Raw genomic sequence first — 19,749 nt, 5'->3', positions numbered from 1 at the left:
ACAAACAGCCAGAGACGCATGAATCCCTTAGGCATTTAATGCATTAAATAATATTTTGTCAAATTTTTATGCTCAAGAAAAATTCCACTGACATAACACATTAGTTTCAAGTCTATACAGGCTAATAACAACTCAATAATAAATACAATAACTTTAATAATTATGGGCTGTCATTTTCTCCATTGTAACTAAATTTGCCATAGATTACTAAATACTTGTGAAAACAATCAATCGTTTGTTTGTTTGTTAAACCATTAATAGCATTCAATGAATTAAATATAATTTAAAAGTTTTCAGGCTCTCAGGCCAGCTGAGAATTAAAAATACTTAACATTTAACAATTAACAGCTGAAAATGAACAACATACCAAAATAGTAGTAATGCAAACATGACTGAAGAAAAGAAAACATCTAAAACAGCACAATGTTGTTACTGAAATGACAAATCATTTAAAATTACAGTGTGACAATCTTTTTTGCATATAAACAGTCAATTCTAATAATTAAAAAAAATTTAAAAGTCAAGTACATTAAGATATGTAACTTCAACAGAACATTCTTCAAGCAACTACAACAAGTAGGACATCAGACAAAAAGGGAGTACATCCCCAAAGGCTTAAAGCATTCAGTTCTTTGTGGGGCATTTTCCCACCATTTTAAAGCCCATCCTGTTTCTCCCTGCCAAAGTGCACATAGAAGTCTGAATAATCTTCACAGCTGTATCCCTTGTAGAGGCATTAAGATTGCTCATAAAGCTTCTCCTGAAGCTCTCAGTGATTCAGAGAAAGTCACTCTGCTTCCCATCATCTGAACTTTGTAGGAGGTTTGAGAGGCACTTTTGGTACTGCAGCTGCCTGATGTGCACAAACAAATCAATAAAAGGCTCAACCAACTGATTCAGCAATGTGGTCAATCCAGAATAATCAATATAATTTTCAGTGTTTAAAGAAAAACTCACCTGAGGGGGCTTCCATGTGGGGTTTGTACCTGATGGTTTCACAGGCGGCACTGGAGGGGGTTTTGGTTTGTTCACCTACAATAGTGAACAAAGCAGAAATATTTGTGAAATATACAGTGTAAAGCAAAATCAATATGAGTTGGAGAAAGAAATAATGACAAATGTATAATATAATATAATATAATACATGGAATATAAAGACTTACAGGTTTAGTAACCAGTGGAGGTAAAGGTTTTGATGGAGCAAGTGGTATTGATCCGGGAGGCAATGGTTTTTCCTGGATTCAAAGGAAGATTAAAATACTGTTATTAATTATCTATCGAAAAAATGCACTTTGCACATGTGTAAAGAAGTGAGACATATTTCAATGACCTGTTTGCTACATACTCCTTAAAGTTCTGATAAAAAATTTATGTGACAAACACTGGCCACCAATAAGTGCTGGCAGAATGACTACAATTAGTACAACCTGTGTTTTTTGTTTGTTTGTTAATTATAATGAATGAAATAAAATTATAATCATTAATCACCTGTCCTCTTCTGGGTTGTTCTGCTACCTTTGGAAGCTGAAGGTAAAATGCAAGCAGTCAGGAGTATTCTGGTATAATTAGTGTAAATGTATACATAGATTAAAATGCTAAATAATCTAACCTGTGGTGGAGCTCTGCTAGGTGAAAACAGAGGCGTGCAGGTCTGTGTTGCTGATGATTCTAGAAAGGTGGGCTGGCTGATACGAGGGGGTCCACATTTGGGGCTGTTCTTTGCACTGACTGGCTGAAATGCTGGGTTGCACTGACCGGAGTAGCCATTCATATCCGTAATGGAGCTTGTGGATGAAAAAAGCAAAAAACAAAAACAAACACACACACACGCACACACACACACACACACAGAAACACACACACACACAAAAACACATATACGCACCCATACACACACACAAATAAATGATAAGAAGTTGTTTTACCCAAGAAATATAATAGCTGATTATGCAAAAACAATTAATAATCTAATTACGTTTTCTAACCTTTTCTGTCTGAATATCATTTTTTTCTTATAATACATCCAGCCTCCAAAAATGACAGTAATCAGCAGCAGGATGCCTATGATAGTAACCACACCAATGACCACACCTTGCCCTGGAAGACAAAATCACAGACATTTGACATGGCAACATCAGTCCACTATGCAAACCATCACATAAACATTAGAAATAGACATCAAATAATCAAACATCAAATAATTGCCATACCACTTGAAATGTCATAAAGCTTGGTATCACAATAGGGTGGAGCCCAGCCTGGATCACAGTGGCACTGCCTCTCATGGTTACACACCTATGATTAAAATATCACCGTCATACATAGGAAAAATATCCACATCAGCTGGGTAATGCTAACTAAACACCCCAAACAATGGAATAAAGGTCAGGTTAAAAGGGCATCTTCTCTTATTCTTTAAAAGACCTTTAAAAATTCTGTCCTGCTTCATTATAATGAAAACTTTATATTGAATAAGAAATATTGTATTTATATACATACTCCATGATTATTGCACTTTGCAGAGCAGTTAGCAGTTCCATAGACAGTTATCTCCTGGCAAAGGCTGTTGTAACACACCTGTTGACAAAAAGGTATCAGACTTTTAAATTTAGAAGACACTAGTAGAGTAAACCAAAACTGAGTACACATTTCATTCACTGACCTTGTTTGTCCCACATTTGGTACCTGTTGGCACCAAGTCCTCTGTGCCAGATGAATCCACAGCCACATTGCACGTTCTCCCGCTAATAATTATAAAACTTTTCCTTTGGGTTATCGGAAATTCATTTCCTCCAGAGCAGTACATTTTCCCACATTTCATGTTTCTATAGAAGAAAAAATATTGTAATTATTCTGAAATAAACACCTTTATACTTAACGTAGCACACAGTAGATGTAGCCAAAAGGAAACATACTGGGAACATCCATGTCTGGACCATTGACAGTTGTTGTTGAAGCATACATCATCAGCAACATCAGCATCTAGAAAGTAAACAACAAATAAATGCATGTTCATTCATTCATGCACTTTCTGTAACTTCTTTATTCTGGTCAGGGTCATGGTCGATGTGGAGCTTATGCCAGAATGCTGGGGTGTGAGGCAGAAATACAGCTTGGATGGAATGCTATTCCACCTACTGCCATGTTTGGGGAGGTGGAAGAAAACCAGAGAACCCAGAGGAAGTCCACACAGACACAGGAAGAACATGTACACAGACCACAAATCTTAGGATCAAACCACAGACCCTAGAGTTTATTCAATTAAAAATATGGAGGGAACAACACAAGAAAGTGTACCTGGCCCCCACAGCGTCTTGCAGTGCTCCAGGTGTGTTGGACACTGGCCATTATAGCAGTAGCCTTGATTGTAGTTACATGGAAGCCCATTCATCTTGTAGTCATCTTTGGGACAGTGTGCTAATTTCCCAGTACAATATTCCTCCAGATCACAGTCATGAGCAATGGGTCTACACAGACTTCCTGCTTGCTTCAGCTAGAGGCAGGATTAAGTATAAAGAGCTTAAACAATGAAGCATTGTGCTACTTAAAAAAACTATATAGAGGCATACCATTTATTTCAATAGCACATTTTATATAACAGCAATAAAAAATAATAAAAAAGTATTTGAGAGCACTTAAATATTAACAAGGTACTTTAGAAGTATATGTGTAACTCTGATATGCGCACACAATTTCCCTTTCTTAATACAATTCAAACTATCTAACTGAAAGTTTGCAGCCCAAATGTCAGTCAGCCAAAGATGCGGAGTACTATTGTCCAACTGGATAATTATATCAAGATTATCAGCACCTCATTCTTGAGATGTAGTGAAAGACATAACTGTCATTATTACCTTGCACTGGTCACAGCACTCCCCATTTGCACACTCAGAGCCTTCTGTCATTCGGCAGGTAGTGGCATTACAGCATGGGTTCTCACATTCCTAAAAATGATCAGAACTTTTTTTTAAAAGAAACTGCAATGGTATAAATAGCCTAAGCTACAAGATAATTGCATACATGATTACATTTTACCTCCAAGATTCCACAGTCACATTCCTCGCCTGTTTCCACAATGGCATTACCACATACTGGACCCCCAAACACATCATGCTCATTTGGAACATTTAGCAGGCAGTGGACATCATGGTTCCCTAAAAATATCTCTAAATCCATTTTGCTACAACTACTGAAGCGTTCAGGAAGCACATATCTATGGGAAGATGATGAAAGAAGAATTACAGCAAAGACCGAGCCTAGCAATAAAGGCATCTTTAGTGTTTTAAAGTGTTTAAAAAAAGGTATTCTTACCCAATGCTCTCTCCCATCACACAGCCCTGGCCAGATCGTGTGTTTGGACAATCACAATTTGCTCTATCATGTGACATGCCCAAATTATGTCCCATTTCATGTGCGATAGTGGAGGCAATCCCAAGAGCACTTTTACTATGGTCCTGAAGAAAGAACAGTGCTTTCAGTTGGTGCACCTGATGCCTTTACAATACTCAATCAATTCATGAAATACAAAAATTTAAACTAAAATAATTATTTTATATTAAATTTTTGTTGCAGCTCTGATGGTTGATTATGTAAAGCAAACCTCGTTCACGGCACCAGATGATGGAGAGCACATAGCCTTCAGGGGAGCCAAGCCAACAGTCGATCCAAAAAAATCCACTCCACTGCATCAGTTCAAAGAGGAAAAGATGTAAAACTAATATAATTCTGCAAAATGTATATAAGTATGTGCACAGGATATTCAGGCTGTCCAGGTTACAATTAGTACAGCATGACACAGTTACACAACTAGCATCAGTCAAGAGAATAAGCAATAATATTTGTATAAAATATACACAAAACTTCATTAAGTATGATCAGAATAGCAGCAGTGTTGTGGTCAGTTGAGTTCATTTTAAATTGAAACTTTTGGTCATGTGCTGTGTTTGAATGATTGGTAGAAAAATAGGAGTGCATAAGAACATGAGCATCAGATAGCTACTGTAAATGTGGTGTTGAATTTTTTAATACTTTTTGACTGTTTATTAGCTGGTGATTCAGGGATCATGTGAATATTTTTGGCAAAGTACTTAAAATTGTCTCTGGGAGGAACTTCATACTAGGCTATAGACTGACCATTTTAAGAGTTTTTAGGCTGCAATAACCAACACATACTCTACATTCAAAACTTTTCGAAAACTTGTGGTCTGAATCATAAAGGACAGTCCACATAAACAAATCTAGGTTTATAAATTAGCATAGGGTTCATACTGAAAAATTACACTTAATGAAAAATTACTGCCACTACTCACTGCATGCATTCTTCATTAAACATATTTCTTTTTATTCATTCTCTGCAGTTCTGAAAAAATATTTTTACAAACAATTTTCAAATTACTCACGTAACAAATTGTGCGTTGTCATGCTTCTTTCTTGGCAGAAGTTCTGTCTGACGCCACTTTATAAAACGGTCCAGAGTTTTATCAGGCTCAGTGCTAACATCAAACTTATCTTGATTACTCCAGACCTCTAATCCCACCAATACAACGCGGATGTTCAGAGGACGATAGAGCTGCAAAGAAAGTGTTGCTGAATTACATATTCAGTAAAACAATTCCTAATACATTATTTGCATTTATATAATCAAAGATCCAAGCATAAGTAATGTAACAAGATGAAATACCTTGTTCACATGATTAACAACTTCTAGCATTCTCGTCTCTATGTTCTTCACGCTTCCGTATTTGTTGTACTAAAATAAACAAATATGCTTTTTGTTGTTGTTTTTTTAGGTTTTTTAATGCACAGTATTAAAAACAAAACCCTTACATACCTCTGCATGATCAACCACTAGAACCATCTCAATGTATCGCCCTCCTTTTGGCACTGCGATTTTCTAGGTAAATAAAAATGTATTTAGATTTGTATTAGTGATGTCTGCATTTTTTTTTAAAAAAGAAAGAAAAAAAAGAGGAACTCTGACTAAGAAACCATTTAAGGCTTTGGGTGAAATGCTACAGGAGAGCAGCTGTCTAGCAGAATGCGTTCAATATAGCTTAGAACACTTAATAATCCAAAGTCTTTAAAAAAATCTGTACATTCTTTCTGTAGAGTGCAATTACTATATGCAATTAGATGCTATTTCTATTAGCAATTAGCAATTAAAACCAATGCAAAATATTAATTATACTCTCAGTACCATGTTTCTACTTTTATACAGCCCAGCAAGTCTCGGCATGACGTCGTAGTTATAGACAGTATCGTTGATGTATTCATGAGTTGCCCTCTTAGTCCTCAAGTGCTCTTGTTTGTAAACTGCATGATCCCCTTTCACAGAATCCTCCAGGGGCTCAATCAGATAGACGTGATTTTCTGCTCTTAAAAACCCTCTGAAAAATATTAACGCCAGACATGTTTAATAAAAGAAGACAGTTGAAGGGACTGGCCTACTTTATTGCTCCTCCATAAACTGAATTAATTGTAAGCATATCTTATGCTATGCAATGATATTATGAGTATCCAAAATATTAGTAGGGCTCTCACAGGTAAAGTAAAAGCCAGTCAAGTCCACCAAAATAAACACAAAACAATTTTGTGACCATTAGGATCTATTAAACTTCTCATAAAAATTACTTTTTAAAATATAACAATATTTATGAGACATTGAAAATTTGGCAGTCTGTAGCTTTTTCTGGTTTTTTTTTTTTTTTTTTTTTTTTTTTTTTTTAAATAAATGTATACTATCTTGTGTACATAAAAATATCAAACTATGACCTCTTTAAAAAAAATACTTGAAACATTTTATATGTTTAATAACCACATTTAATCAACTGAAAGGCATTATAACATAGCTTCCCTTACCGCATTCCTGAGCACATGCCAACACTGACCGAGGAGTCTTTTATATTTCTAATCTGTCCCTGATAGTAGCAGTGGTCCTACAAAAAAAGCAAAAGAGATCAATCAAATCTGTACAATTTAATATGTACAAGATAAAATAAAGACAGTGTTTATTAAATCTTGAACTGTCTCACCACATTAGATGGATATGTAGTCTGTTCTCTTCCATCTTCTGTGTAGTAAGTCAGAGAATAATTCTTCGCTAACAACTCCCTATAGTGAAAACACATTATTAAATTAATGAAATTTTATATTTGTCCCCCCCCCCTCAGATTTTTTGTTATTATTCATATTTGGCACACCTATTCTTTTCCAGAGATATCATGAAGGTTTTCCCATCAATATCCAAGGCATATTCAACTGCAGGAGGATATTTCTATTGGCATAAAAGTAACATTGAAGTACTAAATAAACAAATAAATATTTTTTATAAATAGCTTAGATTTGATTAATTACCTTGTTTTAAAACAGAATTTTAGTATATTATTGTTTAAAACAATTAGATCTAAATTTAACTTTGTTTATTACTAAGTGCAATGTATTTACAAAATGAATTTCAATGTTTATTATGACACCTAAATGATCGCACCTCTTGATGAAAGGCGCTCCTTTTCACTCGTCCTGTCCGCAGTCGGACCACCTCGTACCGCGACACATGGGGGAGACGAGCATGCGCAGTTCCACAAATCTCTGTGCAACCAGTTCAAATATAACTTGTTTTTTCACTTTTCTTATATTTGTTTTATATATATTTATATTCACAGATTCTTATATTAGGTTCAATATATTGCATATCTATAACCACAGTGTGCGACTGATTACTAAACCCCCAACCCACACCCAATTATCATCATATATAGGAGTACAGCACACAGTTCTCCATCTTTAAAAATCCTTAACATATTGTCATCTTTTTACTCACCCCAAACTGAAACGTACGAACAGAGTAATAAAAATAATCCAGTACAGCGCATGTTTGTCCTGTTGTGCTTCTTGGCTGTTAAATGAAGAAACGTCGCACTTCTTGGACTTTTCTTCTAAGTTTGACCAACGCCCCACCTCCGAGTGAGAGTATGCTGAGAATTAACATTAACATGAGGCCAGTGTGTGACCTCGGTATCCGGGAAGAGCCACTCATCGCCCAGTCAGCGATTTTTTTTTTTTACAAAAGGGATTTCCCATTTACACCACACACGCCATCTACAGGACTGTAAACCCATCTCTTAAATGCAAAGTACAATAAAATCACACTGAATGGACTGTCTCATAAAGGCAGTTATGTACACTATATTGGCAAAGGTTTTGGGACACCCCTCCAAATCATTGAATTCAGGTGTTATTTTTCAGGGGTTGGCCCCTCTTAGTAAAAGGAACTCTTAATGCTTCAGCATACCAAGACATTTTGGGCAATTTCATGCTCCAAACTTTGTGGGACAGTTTGGGGATGACCCTTTCCTGTTCCAAAATGACTGCACACCAGTGCACAAAGCAAGGTCCATAAAGACATGTATGAGCGAGTTTGGTGTGGAGGAGTCCTGACCTCAACCTGATAGAACACCTTTGGGATGAATTAGGGTGATGACTCAGAGCTATTCCAATACTGGGACGTCTGCCTTTACATGCACATGAATTTAATATGGAGTTGGCTCGCCCTTTGCAGCTATAACAGCTTCAACTCTTCTGGGAAGGCTTTCCACAAGGATTAGGAGTGTGTTTTTGGGAATTTTTGACCATTCCACTAGAAGCACATTAGTGAGGTCAGGCACTGATGTTGGATGAGAAGGTCTGGCTCTAATTCATCCCAAAGATGTTTTGTTGGGTTGAGGTCAGGACTCTGTGACATTCCTCCACACCAAAGTTGCTCATCTATGTCTTTATGGACCTTGCTTTGTGTACTGATGTGCAGTCATGTTGGAACAGGAAGGGGTCATCCCCAAACTGTTCACACAATGTTGGGAGCATGAAATTGTTCCTTTCACTGGAACTAAGGGGCCAAGCCCAACCCCTGAAAAATAACACCTGAATTCAATGATTTGAAAGGGTGTCCCCAAACTTTTAGCAAGTATAAGTGTATATATAAGTGTATTAAGCTGCTGATTTGCACAGTTGTAGCATCAAAATTTCCATTCACTGGAACTAAGAGACCCAGACCTGTTGCAGCATGACAATGCCCCTGTGCACAAAGTGAGGTCAATGAAGACATGTTTTGCCAGGGTTGGTGTGGTTGAACTGTAATTAAGTTTAAACCACTGGACACCTTTTATGATGAACTGGTGTAACCCAAGCCTCCTCCCTAACGAAACTGTCTGGGGGTGAGGGTGGAATGGGACCTTCAAGAAAAGCACACGTGGGTGTTATTGGTAAGGTGTCCACAGACCTCTGGCCGCATAATGTGTGTTGGATAGTTTAAAGGAGTGTTTTAGACTTGCATCAAACTCTTAAGAGTAGTAAAAGGTCACAGGACTAATACAGAAAAGTCACAGTTTATTCTGAGCTCACAAAAAAACGTTATCCTTGGAAAAATCTTGGAATCTAATACTTCCAAAAGCACTATAACAAACAACACAGTATGCCTTAGCTGATGTAGTTATTCAGCTGCACTGTTCTTTCTGACTGTCCAGTCTTATTCGCAAAGTGCCAGCAGGTTTATATTTCAGTCAATCACCAGATTTCTACTGTTAATTCATACATTGCAAATCTGAACACAAAAACAAAAACGGCATCTAACACTGTATCTCCTTAATGCTTCTGAAACACTGACAGTCCAGTCCATTTTTCCAACAGGCCAGAATGTAATTACTGCGCTTACAGCCTGCGGGCTTTGCTGCCCTCTTGTGGCTACAGTTTAGAGGTACACATAAACTGGTTGGGTCATTCGACGGTTTTTAGGACCTGTGAGACACCGACTGCAGTGACGTGAATGACGTTTAAGGAAGTACACGTGAGAAACGCGTGTGTGTTGATAGTCAGCAATAGGCCCTGTATGAACTATGCTGCAGTCTAGTAATTTGGTACAGCTTTTGGTTGGACGTGATGCACAGAGAATCGATATTCATTCAGTACCAGTGGTCGAAAATTCTAGCAATTTATGTTTTCAAGCCAGAAGAGGCGATGGACTAAAGGAAAACAGCTCACCGTTTCACTTTACACCCCAGAGAATCCGCTTAGACAAAGATGATGAGATATTTGTGGTATGTTTACTTCACTGATCCATACTGTCTGAGTGATCGTAGGTTAGATGTGATAGCAGCTTAGTTTCACAACGCTGATACTTATCAGAGTTAAAAAGGTCCCTCTTGGTTTGTTGTATTAAATATATATTCAGTCATTTTTCGTACTGACCCAAATGTCTATCTATCTATCTATCTATCTATCTATCTATCTATCTATCTATCTATCTATCTATCTATCTATCTAATATATATATATATGTATGTATATATATATATATATATATGTATGTGTATATATATATATATATATGTATGTATATATATATACACACACACACACACACACACACACACACACACACACACACACACACATACATACATACATACATATACATATATATACATATATACATACACACACACACACACATATATATATATATATATATATATATATTTATATTATATATCTCTATATATATATATATATATATATATATATATATATATATATATATATAGAGAGAGAGAGAGAGAGAGAGAGAGAGAGACATTTGGGTCAGTACGAAAAAGTATAAATCCATTACAAATGAATCATCATGAAAGTTGCCAAATCCACATTCAGTTCCATCTTTGTCTTATCAGCTCTCAATATTGGGACATCTGTAATCTTGTTTCCAGAAGTATGCCAATACAGAAGCTGTACTGTAAAATTACTATCCTAATTACATTGTAAAAAGATTTAACAAAAGGATTAAAATTCTCAGCACGATGAGTCTCTAAATGACTTCTGTTTATTTCCTCCCTTATTAGTGCAACTTCCCTAATACATATCACATTTGTTTCCCTTTTAATAATAAAGTTAAAATGCTTTTAAAATGTAGGATGATAATCTCAACCTGAGGCTGAAAAACGGCTGAAAGTCTGGAAAATGTAAAACTTCAGTCTGAAAAAAGCTCTGGCAATATTTCAAGGCCAGAAACCCTGGAGATACATGGTAATTTAGACCTTGGTGTGTTGCAGGGCATTGGGTTCGAGAAGTGCAACACACCACTGCCTGTAAAGGCTTTAATGAAATTCATGTGATGTATGGTGCTGCAAAAACCATGTTAGTGTCAAATCTGATTAGTTATTCTTTGCACAAGGTGGTGACTTTTCATTACACTCCATTAGTTATAGCTCCAGTATTGGGTTTGTATTCAAAAAGTTCAATAACTTAAAAATAAGTAGCCTATCGTTAAAATATCTGTTAGACCAACAGGTTTTATTGCTATACTGTGCTCATATGTGGGTCTGTGCAGTTTTCCTCACACTTAAAGGGTTGCCTGCTTGCAAAGGATTTTGTATATTGCAGTTGGTTTCTGTTCTAAGCTTTTCCTTCACCCCAACAGGATGGAGATGTGCACCGACACTTGTATTTGCAGGATCTTGTGACCCCTCTCACAGATGAATCTCCAGCGTTAAAGTGAGTATTATTATAGTTATAGTTATAGTTGATAGGTATACAGACGAACAGTGTGACCTTCTCACATGTATTGGCATTTGATGGTATGTCTGTGTTCAGTGTTACTGTTGACCTGTAAAAAGGAACGATGCGATTTTTTTCCCTACAGAAACACATTTATTCCGCAATGAAGTCACAGTGATGTTTTAGAAAATCTGCATATTTTTCCATATGTAATATTTAATGGATGTTTAGTTTTTATGTGGGTGGTTTATTATGTTGTGTAATTTGCCAGATAAAACAAATATTTTTAATTTTAAAGTTTTACAAAGTGTTTAATGGGGATCATTAGTAAAAACAATTGGTGAGTTTGTTTGTTGTTGTTTTTTAGAAATATTATCTGTGACATTTTTTTTAAAGAGAATTCTGTCCTAAAGTCTCTTTAGAGAAGTACTGTGTTGTTATATAACATACCTACTGTAAACTTTTGAAATGTCAAAGAAAAATATTTTTTATATTAGTTTGAGTTATAATTATGATAAGCACTAACATCATATGTCTTTCTTTAAGCATTTCAGAGTTCCAGTGTCACATTGCTGGCTGTAAGCAGCTCTTTGACACTGTTGAGGGATATGAGCACCACTACAATTCACTTCATCGTCATGTGTGCTCCAGCTGCAAGCGCTCCTTTCCATCCAACCGTCTGCTGGATATACACATATTAGAGTGGCACGACTCTCTCTTTCAGGTTATGGCAGAGAGAGAGTGTATGGTAATGTCTATAGCAGAAATGTCCATGATCATTATGAAGTATAAACATTACATTTGTATGAAATGTAAACGTTACATTTGCATTTAAAGATACAAATTTTTATCCCTGTTTTGTTATGTCATTTGCCTGCACAGACAAATTCCCAGTATTGAATTAATGCCTACAGCATTTACAAATTCTTGAATGATTAAAGCAGTGCTGGAAACTTTGCTATGTGAATCATATGGCACATCTTGAACTAAGCAACTTAGTGAACGGCAGCTAATGACAATTAAATTAGTAGTGAATTAAACAGTCTAGCCTCCTATAGCTGCATATAAGGAGGATATGTGGCATTGAATTTAAAGTGAAAATTGTCTCTGCTTTTCACATTTGCTGTGAGACTTATAATCCCTCAAATCAACAAAGCCTAGAATTCAGAAAAAACATGTTACACATGTTCTGAAAGAGAGCGTTCCCTTTCGAAAAATCAATTACAGTAGACCATAAGGAGACACTATAATGTGAAGCAGTGAATGTTTTACTTTCCATGTTTACTAAACTAAAACATTATCCCACTGGAAAACTTTCAAATACAAGCAGACAATTTTTACAGTAAATGCCAACAACCAAAATCTCACTGCGTGGTTATTATCAGATCAAATTTGGCATAATTTTTTAGCTGATGTGTGTGTTTTATGCCGCCATCCTTTGGCTGTAGTAAGTGAAGTGTATTTTTGAAGAACGGAAAAACATTCCGTCTTTGTTTACCCCTTTGTCTTTTGTCTGCATGCTTTGTTTAGGAAAATATTAACTGTGCTCTTGCTTTGTATTGTATCCTAATTGTTAAAGACTTAAAATAGCATGACTACATACAAAATGGAAACAGTCCACTCCTACTACACAACTGGGAACAACTCGACTGTTGTTAAGATGTCGACTGTAATATGGCTTTTCAGTATCAGTGTTTGGTTGAGGGATGTGGACTGAAATTCCAAACCAGCAGAGAAAGGAAAGAGCATTTGATCACAACTCACAGCTATCCATCAGACTTCAGATTTGACAAACCAAAGAAAATCAAAAGGTATGACCTCTGAAATTTTGATTTCACTGTACAATCTCTGGAATTGGATCATGATTAGTTTTGTGCCTATTTTTACTTCAAATCTTGCCCATGTAATAAAATACATTAGCAGATTGTAATAAGTCTTTTATCTGTCTTTCAGAGGAACAAAAGAGGAGCAGATTCCTCAGCAGGAGGAAATGTGTTTGACAGGGCCTGGTAATGTAGTTAGCCAACATGGAGAATTAGAGAATTGTGAGTTGATGGATTTTTCTCTCACCAAAGAGTCCGAAACCCACGAGCCTGTCCTTCCTGAGCGACAAAAACCACATTATTCATATAGGTAAGTATTTATAAAATGCCTCATCAGCAATTTAAAATATGTGACAGTGTGGCGTAATTTTACATGCTTACATTAATATCAATTTGTTTTTTGTTTTTTTCAGGGTGCCACCAACTATTTGTTTTGGCCATGGCTCAGTCAGAGGCTTCAGAGGTGGGAGGAAAAAGAAGTAGAGAAAATGTCTTACATACTGTATCGTTTATATGATCTTATTTCCTACATCCAGAGCAATATTCGAGAACTATTTTTTCAATAAAAAATGAAGCAAAAACAAATCCTAATCCTTTCTGACAATATGTAATGTATTCTTTAGCCATTTTTCTTTGGTTAAATTTGTTAAATGTCACATTGGAGTGGATATTCACAATCTTTCGTACGCATTTTTTTTGTAAAATGATTCCAGTTGCGTTCGTTATTGCGCAAATTTAGAGAGTGTAATTAACGCGATCTACATTAAAAGTCGGCACTGGTGTTTTATATTCAAAACGAATCCCAGTGAAGAAATTTTGATAATAGTTAAATTAATGTGGATTAAGGGATAACACATAACCACACACACATATTATATATATAATGTATATACATATACACAAAATAATATAAGACTTAATAATCCCAACAATTTGTTGCTTAGAAATGCAAAATAGTTGCTTATAAAGAAAAGTCATTTTATAGAATGAGACTGACTTTGCGTCCCGTATCGAAAATTTTCCCGTATAATTACATTTGCAAAAAAAACCCCACCTGTATCTTTATTATGGAGTGGGTTAAATATTGTCCTAAACAGCAAAACGATTTTAGACGTATATGCGTGTGAATGTGCAAGTGAATGACATCAATTCCGATTTTATTTTGGTAATAAAATCTTGCAAGTCGGGTCTGCAGCTTAATCTCCAGTACAATAAGGCACACTCAACTTGTTCAAAATGTATTTTTGTTTAATACAAAAGATTATTTTTTTCTATTTTTATGTACAAATATATACAATAATTTACAGGAGGTAAATGTAAACACAGTATATAAATATCAATTCTATTCGTAATTTCAAATGTAGTTGAAAATATCTGTATGCTAATATATACGCTTATTTACAGTTATAAAAAAAAGGTCTAAAGGTTAATTTACAATCTATCAAACTATATAATAGTACATGTAGCACAAGGGTATTGTGGCTAAACGAAAAACCAATGAAAGTCATCGTTGAGGGCAAATGTAAACCCATGAAACGTTATAGCCTTCACTATTCAATTGCCTCTGAGAAAAGCGAATATGGAGCGCGACTGCAGCTACTAAAACACTCCAAAACAGTACACAAAGAAAATTACAAATACCTCTGCAATTTTTTTGTAAATGCAATCTTCGTGATATTTTCACTTTATATAAAAATAATTTCAAGTTGGGTGTAGGCCTACACGGGGAGAAAGCAAATAGGCTGGGACAGATGTTTCTGGCCTTTATGACAACATTTTATATATTGTTCGAAAATAAAATGTTTTCATAACAGTCTTCATTTGAAGCACTGATTTCTCCAAAGACGACTTTAATTAAAATGAGGTTGCTGCCGAATTAAAGATATATCGCTGTTTGATGTTTTTTGGGCTAAATAGGATGGCCTATACGCGACATGTTATTTATTCTGAGGGCACCACTGAACGCTAAATATATATAGATATTTTTATATTTCTTAATTGTCGCTCTCATACTTAAATGTGTGTATAGGCTCGCGCCAGTTTTACTTTAAAGTTCATAGCTGGACATTTTACTTGTCCGCTTATGACTGGCAAAAACAGCAGTCTTGTAGTTAATTACACTGAAAACATTTAAGACAAATAATACATCCCATAGGTAACGGGTCCTCCAAAAAGTCCCGGCACGGGCAGTGAAGGCCGCGGAAAAGAGCTTGAGGCTGCGTACAGACCGGGAGAACCCACGTGCGCTCCAAGTGGGAAGGGAAAGGCGAACGCCGGTAACAGGGGTTTTGAGGCGAGTTTCAGTTTCTCTAACTCTGCTTCTTGAAGTCTCTTTGCTTTCGCTCTCCTGTTTTGGAACCATATCTTCACTTGTGTCTCTGTTAGATTGAGTGAATTGGAAAACTCCGCTCTTTCTGCAATGGAGAGGTACTGCTTCTGGCGAAACTTTCTTTCTAAAGCTAGCAGCTGTGAGGTGGTGAACGGCGTCCTCGGTTTTCTGTTGTTCTTGTGTTTTCGGAGCGCGCACGGAGACGGACTCGAGTGTCCTGTAAAAAAAAACAAAAAAAAAAACAACAAGTATGAGAATTATAGAAAGAATATGGCGAGCCAGAAGGAATATACAAACCAAGCAGGTACAGGCTCGGATATGGATTGTTAAACTTATTTAGGCGCATTACTTATTCCAAAGCATCAGTAGGTTTCCTGCATGATAACCCTTCATAGGCTATATGAAGAAATGTGGCATACGTGTTTCAAGAGCACTGCAAATGGTCAATAACGAATGGTCAGACTTTTGTTTTGGATTGTCACTTACTTGGCGGGGAGGCGTATGACGGGCTCTGAAACCATCCGCCCTGTCCCTTCTCATTCCGCTCCTCCGAGTCTCCTCTTTTCCCCACAGCCAAGTTTGAGACGCTCTCCAGCGGCAGTTTCCTGTCTGTGTAAAGAGCCATTGGTGAGAGTTGTGATCGCTCCTCAGAAGGGGATATAAGCCCCGAGTCGGAAGCGGAAAATGAAGTCCTAGAGGTTACTCTGTCCGATATTAGAGACTCCACGCTAAAGGGAAGACTGAACGCCTTATTTTTACATCCTTTGGCTGCCGTTCTCTCGGTGCTCTCAGCCTCTTCTGCGTCTGTGTTTGCGCGCTTCTGTGTTTCACCTTCTTGGGAAAGCGGTCCTTGAACAGAGCTCATTGTGGAGGGTAAAGGGGCCATACAACTTCCAAATGCCAGGCCCTCTCAGTTTAACTCGTCCTCGCTTCTTTTTCTTTCTGTCATTCGTCGCGTCTCTGCGACAATTCCTTCTCTCTTGTATAGCCCAAAGCTCTCCCAGCTATAAAACTCCCAAAAGTTTGCTTTCTTCTTTGCCGCCATCCAATCGGCGCTTGATTTTGCACACATGACTCCCCATGTCTGCGTTTTGATTGGCCAGCAAACTTTCTTAGGGACGGACGTCAAAGTGATTTTGAAAGAAATGTGCGTGGTCAATCATACTTGTCTTGCCGCGGTGGTTTATTGATGGCTCCAGGGCTCCAGTGTTTGAGCTATTTGAGAACTTTTGTTGCAATTAACCGGAGGGGCCAGAGAGAGAGAGAGGGAGAGGGAGAGAGAGGGAGGGAGGGAGAGAGAGAGAGAGAGAGACTCCGCACTCATTAGCTTAACTCTTATTGAAACCAGGCAGCAAGACAACTAGCAACCTCCTCGGGGAGTTCTTCCTTTATTTTTTTTGTGAGGAATCTGTATATCTGTATAAATTTGTTTAAAACTTTAACACACTGGATTCTTTTTAGCTCAGTTCAGCCGCAGACTACATAAAATGATCGGTAATTGGCCTTATTTCTAAACAGCAGAATGTTATAGAAAAAAATAGAGAAAATTGAGGGTATACAGAAATGACCATTTAAGTAGTAAAGACAAAATAAAACGCACCAATTAGAACACGTTTAGCTTGATCTTCGAGGACAATTGATAAATGATGGGAGTGAATGAATGACGATTGTGTCACGCCACATTACAGCAGTTTAAAGCTTGTCTTGGCCCTTTAAGGTTGCAAAAAAAAGCTTCTATTGAAACGCAACTGGCAAGCCTTCACCGTAAGTCAAAGCATTTCATAAGGCAGACAAGTCGTGCTTTGGAAGGCGCCAGTCTCGGCGAGATCAAAAAGGAAGCTACCTCGGGGAGAGTAAGGCAGCGGGTAGCTCCACTTAACCAATTCTCTCCTGCAGCACTTTAATGGCAGGGAAATAACTGCCGAGCGAGCGGTTCCCACACACTGACACATTACTGCTACACACTCAAACCTGATGATTGTTCGATAAAAACACACAATCAGTGATCTTTTCAGATTTATTTTTCTACAACGAAGAGACAGAAAAAAAACTAAAAGGTTGGCTTGGCCGGCTTATGTTTTCCCTTGACAGTTGTAAACAAACAATTAACTTGAGGAAAGTTAAATATTTAACAATGCATTTAATTACATTGAGTGCTCCTTGTGCTGCTTGTAAATATTTTATTTGAAGATCATATTAAAAAAAAAAACCTATTTAAATACATAGACAATTTTATATGTAATATTTTAGTTGTATGGTTGTCGGTAAAGCGAGAGTGTGTTAAAATACAGCTTCACACTGCATTTTAAAAGCAATACCTAGTACAGAAAACTAGTCTTTTCTACGCTTTTTAAAAAATATAACACTTGTTTCAAAGGAATTGTATACGTTTGTAGGTTTGATTTATACTAATAAAAAGTTAAATGTTATTTAACTTCAAACAGTGGGACTTCACATTTTTAAGGAAGCGGTTATTTCTATACAGTGACTGTGATGCCTGCGTTGGTCTCTTTCCCGCAAATTATACTTTATTTTTATCCTAAAATGAACAAAAACGAAACTTTGGGGTAAAATAGTAGGCGCCTTTTCATGACTGAACAGTTTTCTAAATTAGGCTAATTTAATAAAACACTGAAAAACAGATTTTCCTCCTTTCATTGTTAAAATAGCCTGGGAGCTTTCAGTGAGCCTCACTTGCTCTCAAGAAGGTGGTGTCAGTGTAATGGCTAGGCCCATGTATCCTCTTCTAATGAGAGCACTTGTGAATGTTCTTCAAAAACCAGTGCACATATTGAAGTGTTTACTTCCCCGAAGGAAGTGGTCTTCTGATTTATTACAAAGCAGAATACTGTAAACAGTGGGCTGCTCTTTAACTCAAAATGACAGAAAATGACAGGAGGCTTACTTATTAAAAAGGCCTAGTGACTTTGTCTCTGGCAAGGGCATTCAGGGTTTAATTGTTTACCTCTGTGCCTTACCACGTTTATGTTTTGGGATATAATATGCCAACACAAGTATCACAAGCATTCAGATTTGTGCCTTAGTGAACAATAACTTTATTTATGCTGAGTTCTTTCCAAATATGACTCTTTTCTTGTTGCACCTCCCAGTATATTCTATTAATAAAATTCCATTCAGCTAGTTTATGAATTGTAAGTGTATTTAAAAGACAATTCAATCACATAAATGCTTATTTTAATAGTGTTTTGTTAAACATATTGCACCAACTCAGTCTTTAGCATCAGTAAGCAAATATGTGTTTTTTAAACTCATGCCCCAAATTATTGTTTTTTTAAATAGTTTTTTAAGTATTTGTTTATCACTATAAATTAGCACAACTCATTACTATTTATCAAATATTGTTAACAGTAAATTATCCCAAAAAAATTGTCATCTGCACAACATTAGAAGCGTTAAATGAAAATCCCTGCAGTGTAATCACTTAGTTCTTATGTTCAGTGGAGAACTACAAGAGGTCAGACCTCAGTAGTTAAACATCCACATTATGCGTGTATCTAACAATATCGCTGTTACTCCTTGCTTCTTTACAGCTATTAAGTAATTTCCTTCGCAGTCATCTAAGGGCATTATTTCACCTCTTGGGAATTCAATGTCATTCTTGAAACCACCCCCCACTATGCCTCTCAGCCACTTTTATTAAATAGTTAATTTTTCCTGTTGCTTTTCTTGGGCTTAGTATAATTGCTTGAAACATCAACACAAAGTGTTTTTCTTTGGGAATCCCTCATGATTTCACTATTGCTTTGCCAGTGGAGCAGTTGCTTTGCTACAGTGCAGTTCTGTTTATGTTAGATCTTTGTGTGTGAGTTCAAAGTTTTGCAAAGATCTGATTTTGGATGGAATGTTTGTCTGTGTCCAAGGGGGGTTACATAGATTTCTCATGCATCCTCCGCCCTTTTCTTTTTATTTCTCAAAAAAAGAAATAGCAAAACGAACATTTTAAGGATGTTACTGAGTCCTAAAGACCTTTGAGTGTTGCACATATCCATCAAAACCGCAGCGAAAAAGGCAGAAATGTTTTTACTTGCCTCTGAG

At 36.6% G+C, this 19,749-nt stretch overlaps 3 protein-coding genes across 3 annotated transcripts; 1 reads left to right on the top strand and 2 right to left on the bottom strand.

Annotated features, from left to right (window-relative positions):
• Positions 1-23: 23 nt before the first annotated feature.
• adam8a (ADAM metallopeptidase domain 8a) lies at positions 24-7,981 on the bottom strand. Its single transcript, XM_058386126.1, has 24 exons — positions 7,820-7,981; positions 7,487-7,587; positions 7,200-7,273; positions 7,032-7,110; positions 6,859-6,935; positions 6,197-6,386; positions 5,831-5,893; positions 5,681-5,749; positions 5,400-5,569; positions 4,601-4,682; positions 4,312-4,454; positions 4,036-4,213; positions 3,855-3,944; positions 3,298-3,493; positions 2,916-2,982; positions 2,663-2,825; positions 2,500-2,577; positions 2,211-2,295; positions 1,986-2,097; positions 1,610-1,784; positions 1,489-1,524; positions 1,164-1,235; positions 958-1,032; positions 24-853 (listed from the first exon to the last, which is right to left on the bottom strand). The coding sequence occupies exons 1-24, from the start codon at positions 7,869-7,871 to the stop codon at positions 803-805; spliced, it is 2,478 nt and encodes an 825-aa protein (XP_058242109.1). The 5' UTR covers positions 7,872-7,981; the 3' UTR covers positions 24-802.
• A 1,842-nt stretch (positions 7,982-9,823) lies between these two features.
• On the top strand, positions 9,824-13,949 carry znf511 (zinc finger protein 511). The gene is made up of 6 exons (XM_058386710.1): positions 9,824-10,088; positions 11,465-11,538; positions 12,088-12,289; positions 13,228-13,352; positions 13,495-13,674; positions 13,778-13,949. Exons 1-6 carry the CDS (start codon positions 9,888-9,890, stop codon positions 13,845-13,847), a joined length of 852 nt encoding a protein of 283 aa, XP_058242693.1. The 5' UTR covers positions 9,824-9,887; the 3' UTR covers positions 13,848-13,949.
• A 424-nt stretch (positions 13,950-14,373) lies between these two features.
• msx3 (muscle segment homeobox 3) lies at positions 14,374-16,767 on the bottom strand. Its single transcript, XM_058386712.1, has 2 exons — positions 16,180-16,767; positions 14,374-15,910 (listed from the first exon to the last, which is right to left on the bottom strand). The coding sequence occupies exons 1-2, from the start codon at positions 16,577-16,579 to the stop codon at positions 15,495-15,497; spliced, it is 816 nt and encodes a 271-aa protein (XP_058242695.1). The 5' UTR covers positions 16,580-16,767; the 3' UTR covers positions 14,374-15,494.
• Positions 16,768-19,749: the final 2,982 nt, after the last annotated feature.

Source organism: Hemibagrus wyckioides, linkage group LG03 (genome assembly GCF_019097595.1).
Source record: "Hemibagrus wyckioides isolate EC202008001 linkage group LG03, SWU_Hwy_1.0, whole genome shotgun sequence".
Taxonomy (NCBI): Eukaryota; Metazoa; Chordata; class Actinopteri; order Siluriformes; family Bagridae; genus Hemibagrus; species Hemibagrus wyckioides.
Note: the sequence above shows the minus strand (reverse complement) of the source record. Positions and strands in the feature narration are given on the sequence as shown.

What these genes read in the sequence shown, in the direction of transcription:
- adam8a (XM_058386126.1), bottom strand. Translation starts at nt 7,871, where the DNA reads ATGCGCTGTACTGGATTATTTTTATTACTCTGTTCGTACGTTTCAGTT. An exon ending in GGCATGTGCTCAGGAATGCG is followed by an intron (nt 6,387 to 6,858) that starts GTAAGGGAAGCT and finishes AATATTTTTCAG; the next exon opens with AGGGTTTTTAAGAGCAGAAA. An exon ending in GCTTTATGACATTTCAAGTG is followed by an intron (nt 2,098 to 2,210) that starts GTATGGCAATTA and finishes TTTGTCTTCCAG; the next exon opens with GGCAAGGTGTGGTCATTGGT.
- znf511 (XM_058386710.1), top strand. Translation starts at nt 9,888, where the DNA reads ATGCTGCAGTCTAGTAATTTGGTACAGCTTTTGGTTGGACGTGATGCA. An exon ending in AAGATGATGAGATATTTGTG is followed by an intron (nt 10,089 to 11,464) that starts GTATGTTTACTT and finishes TCACCCCAACAG; the next exon opens with GATGGAGATGTGCACCGACA. An exon ending in GATGAATCTCCAGCGTTAAA is followed by an intron (nt 11,539 to 12,087) that starts GTGAGTATTATT and finishes TCTTTCTTTAAG; the next exon opens with CATTTCAGAGTTCCAGTGTC.
- msx3 (XM_058386712.1), bottom strand. Translation starts at nt 16,579, where the DNA reads ATGGCCCCTTTACCCTCCACAATGAGCTCTGTTCAAGGACCGCTTTCC. An exon ending in GTCATACGCCTCCCCGCCAA is followed by an intron (nt 15,911 to 16,179) that starts GTAAGTGACAAT and finishes TTTTTTTTACAG; the next exon opens with GACACTCGAGTCCGTCTCCG.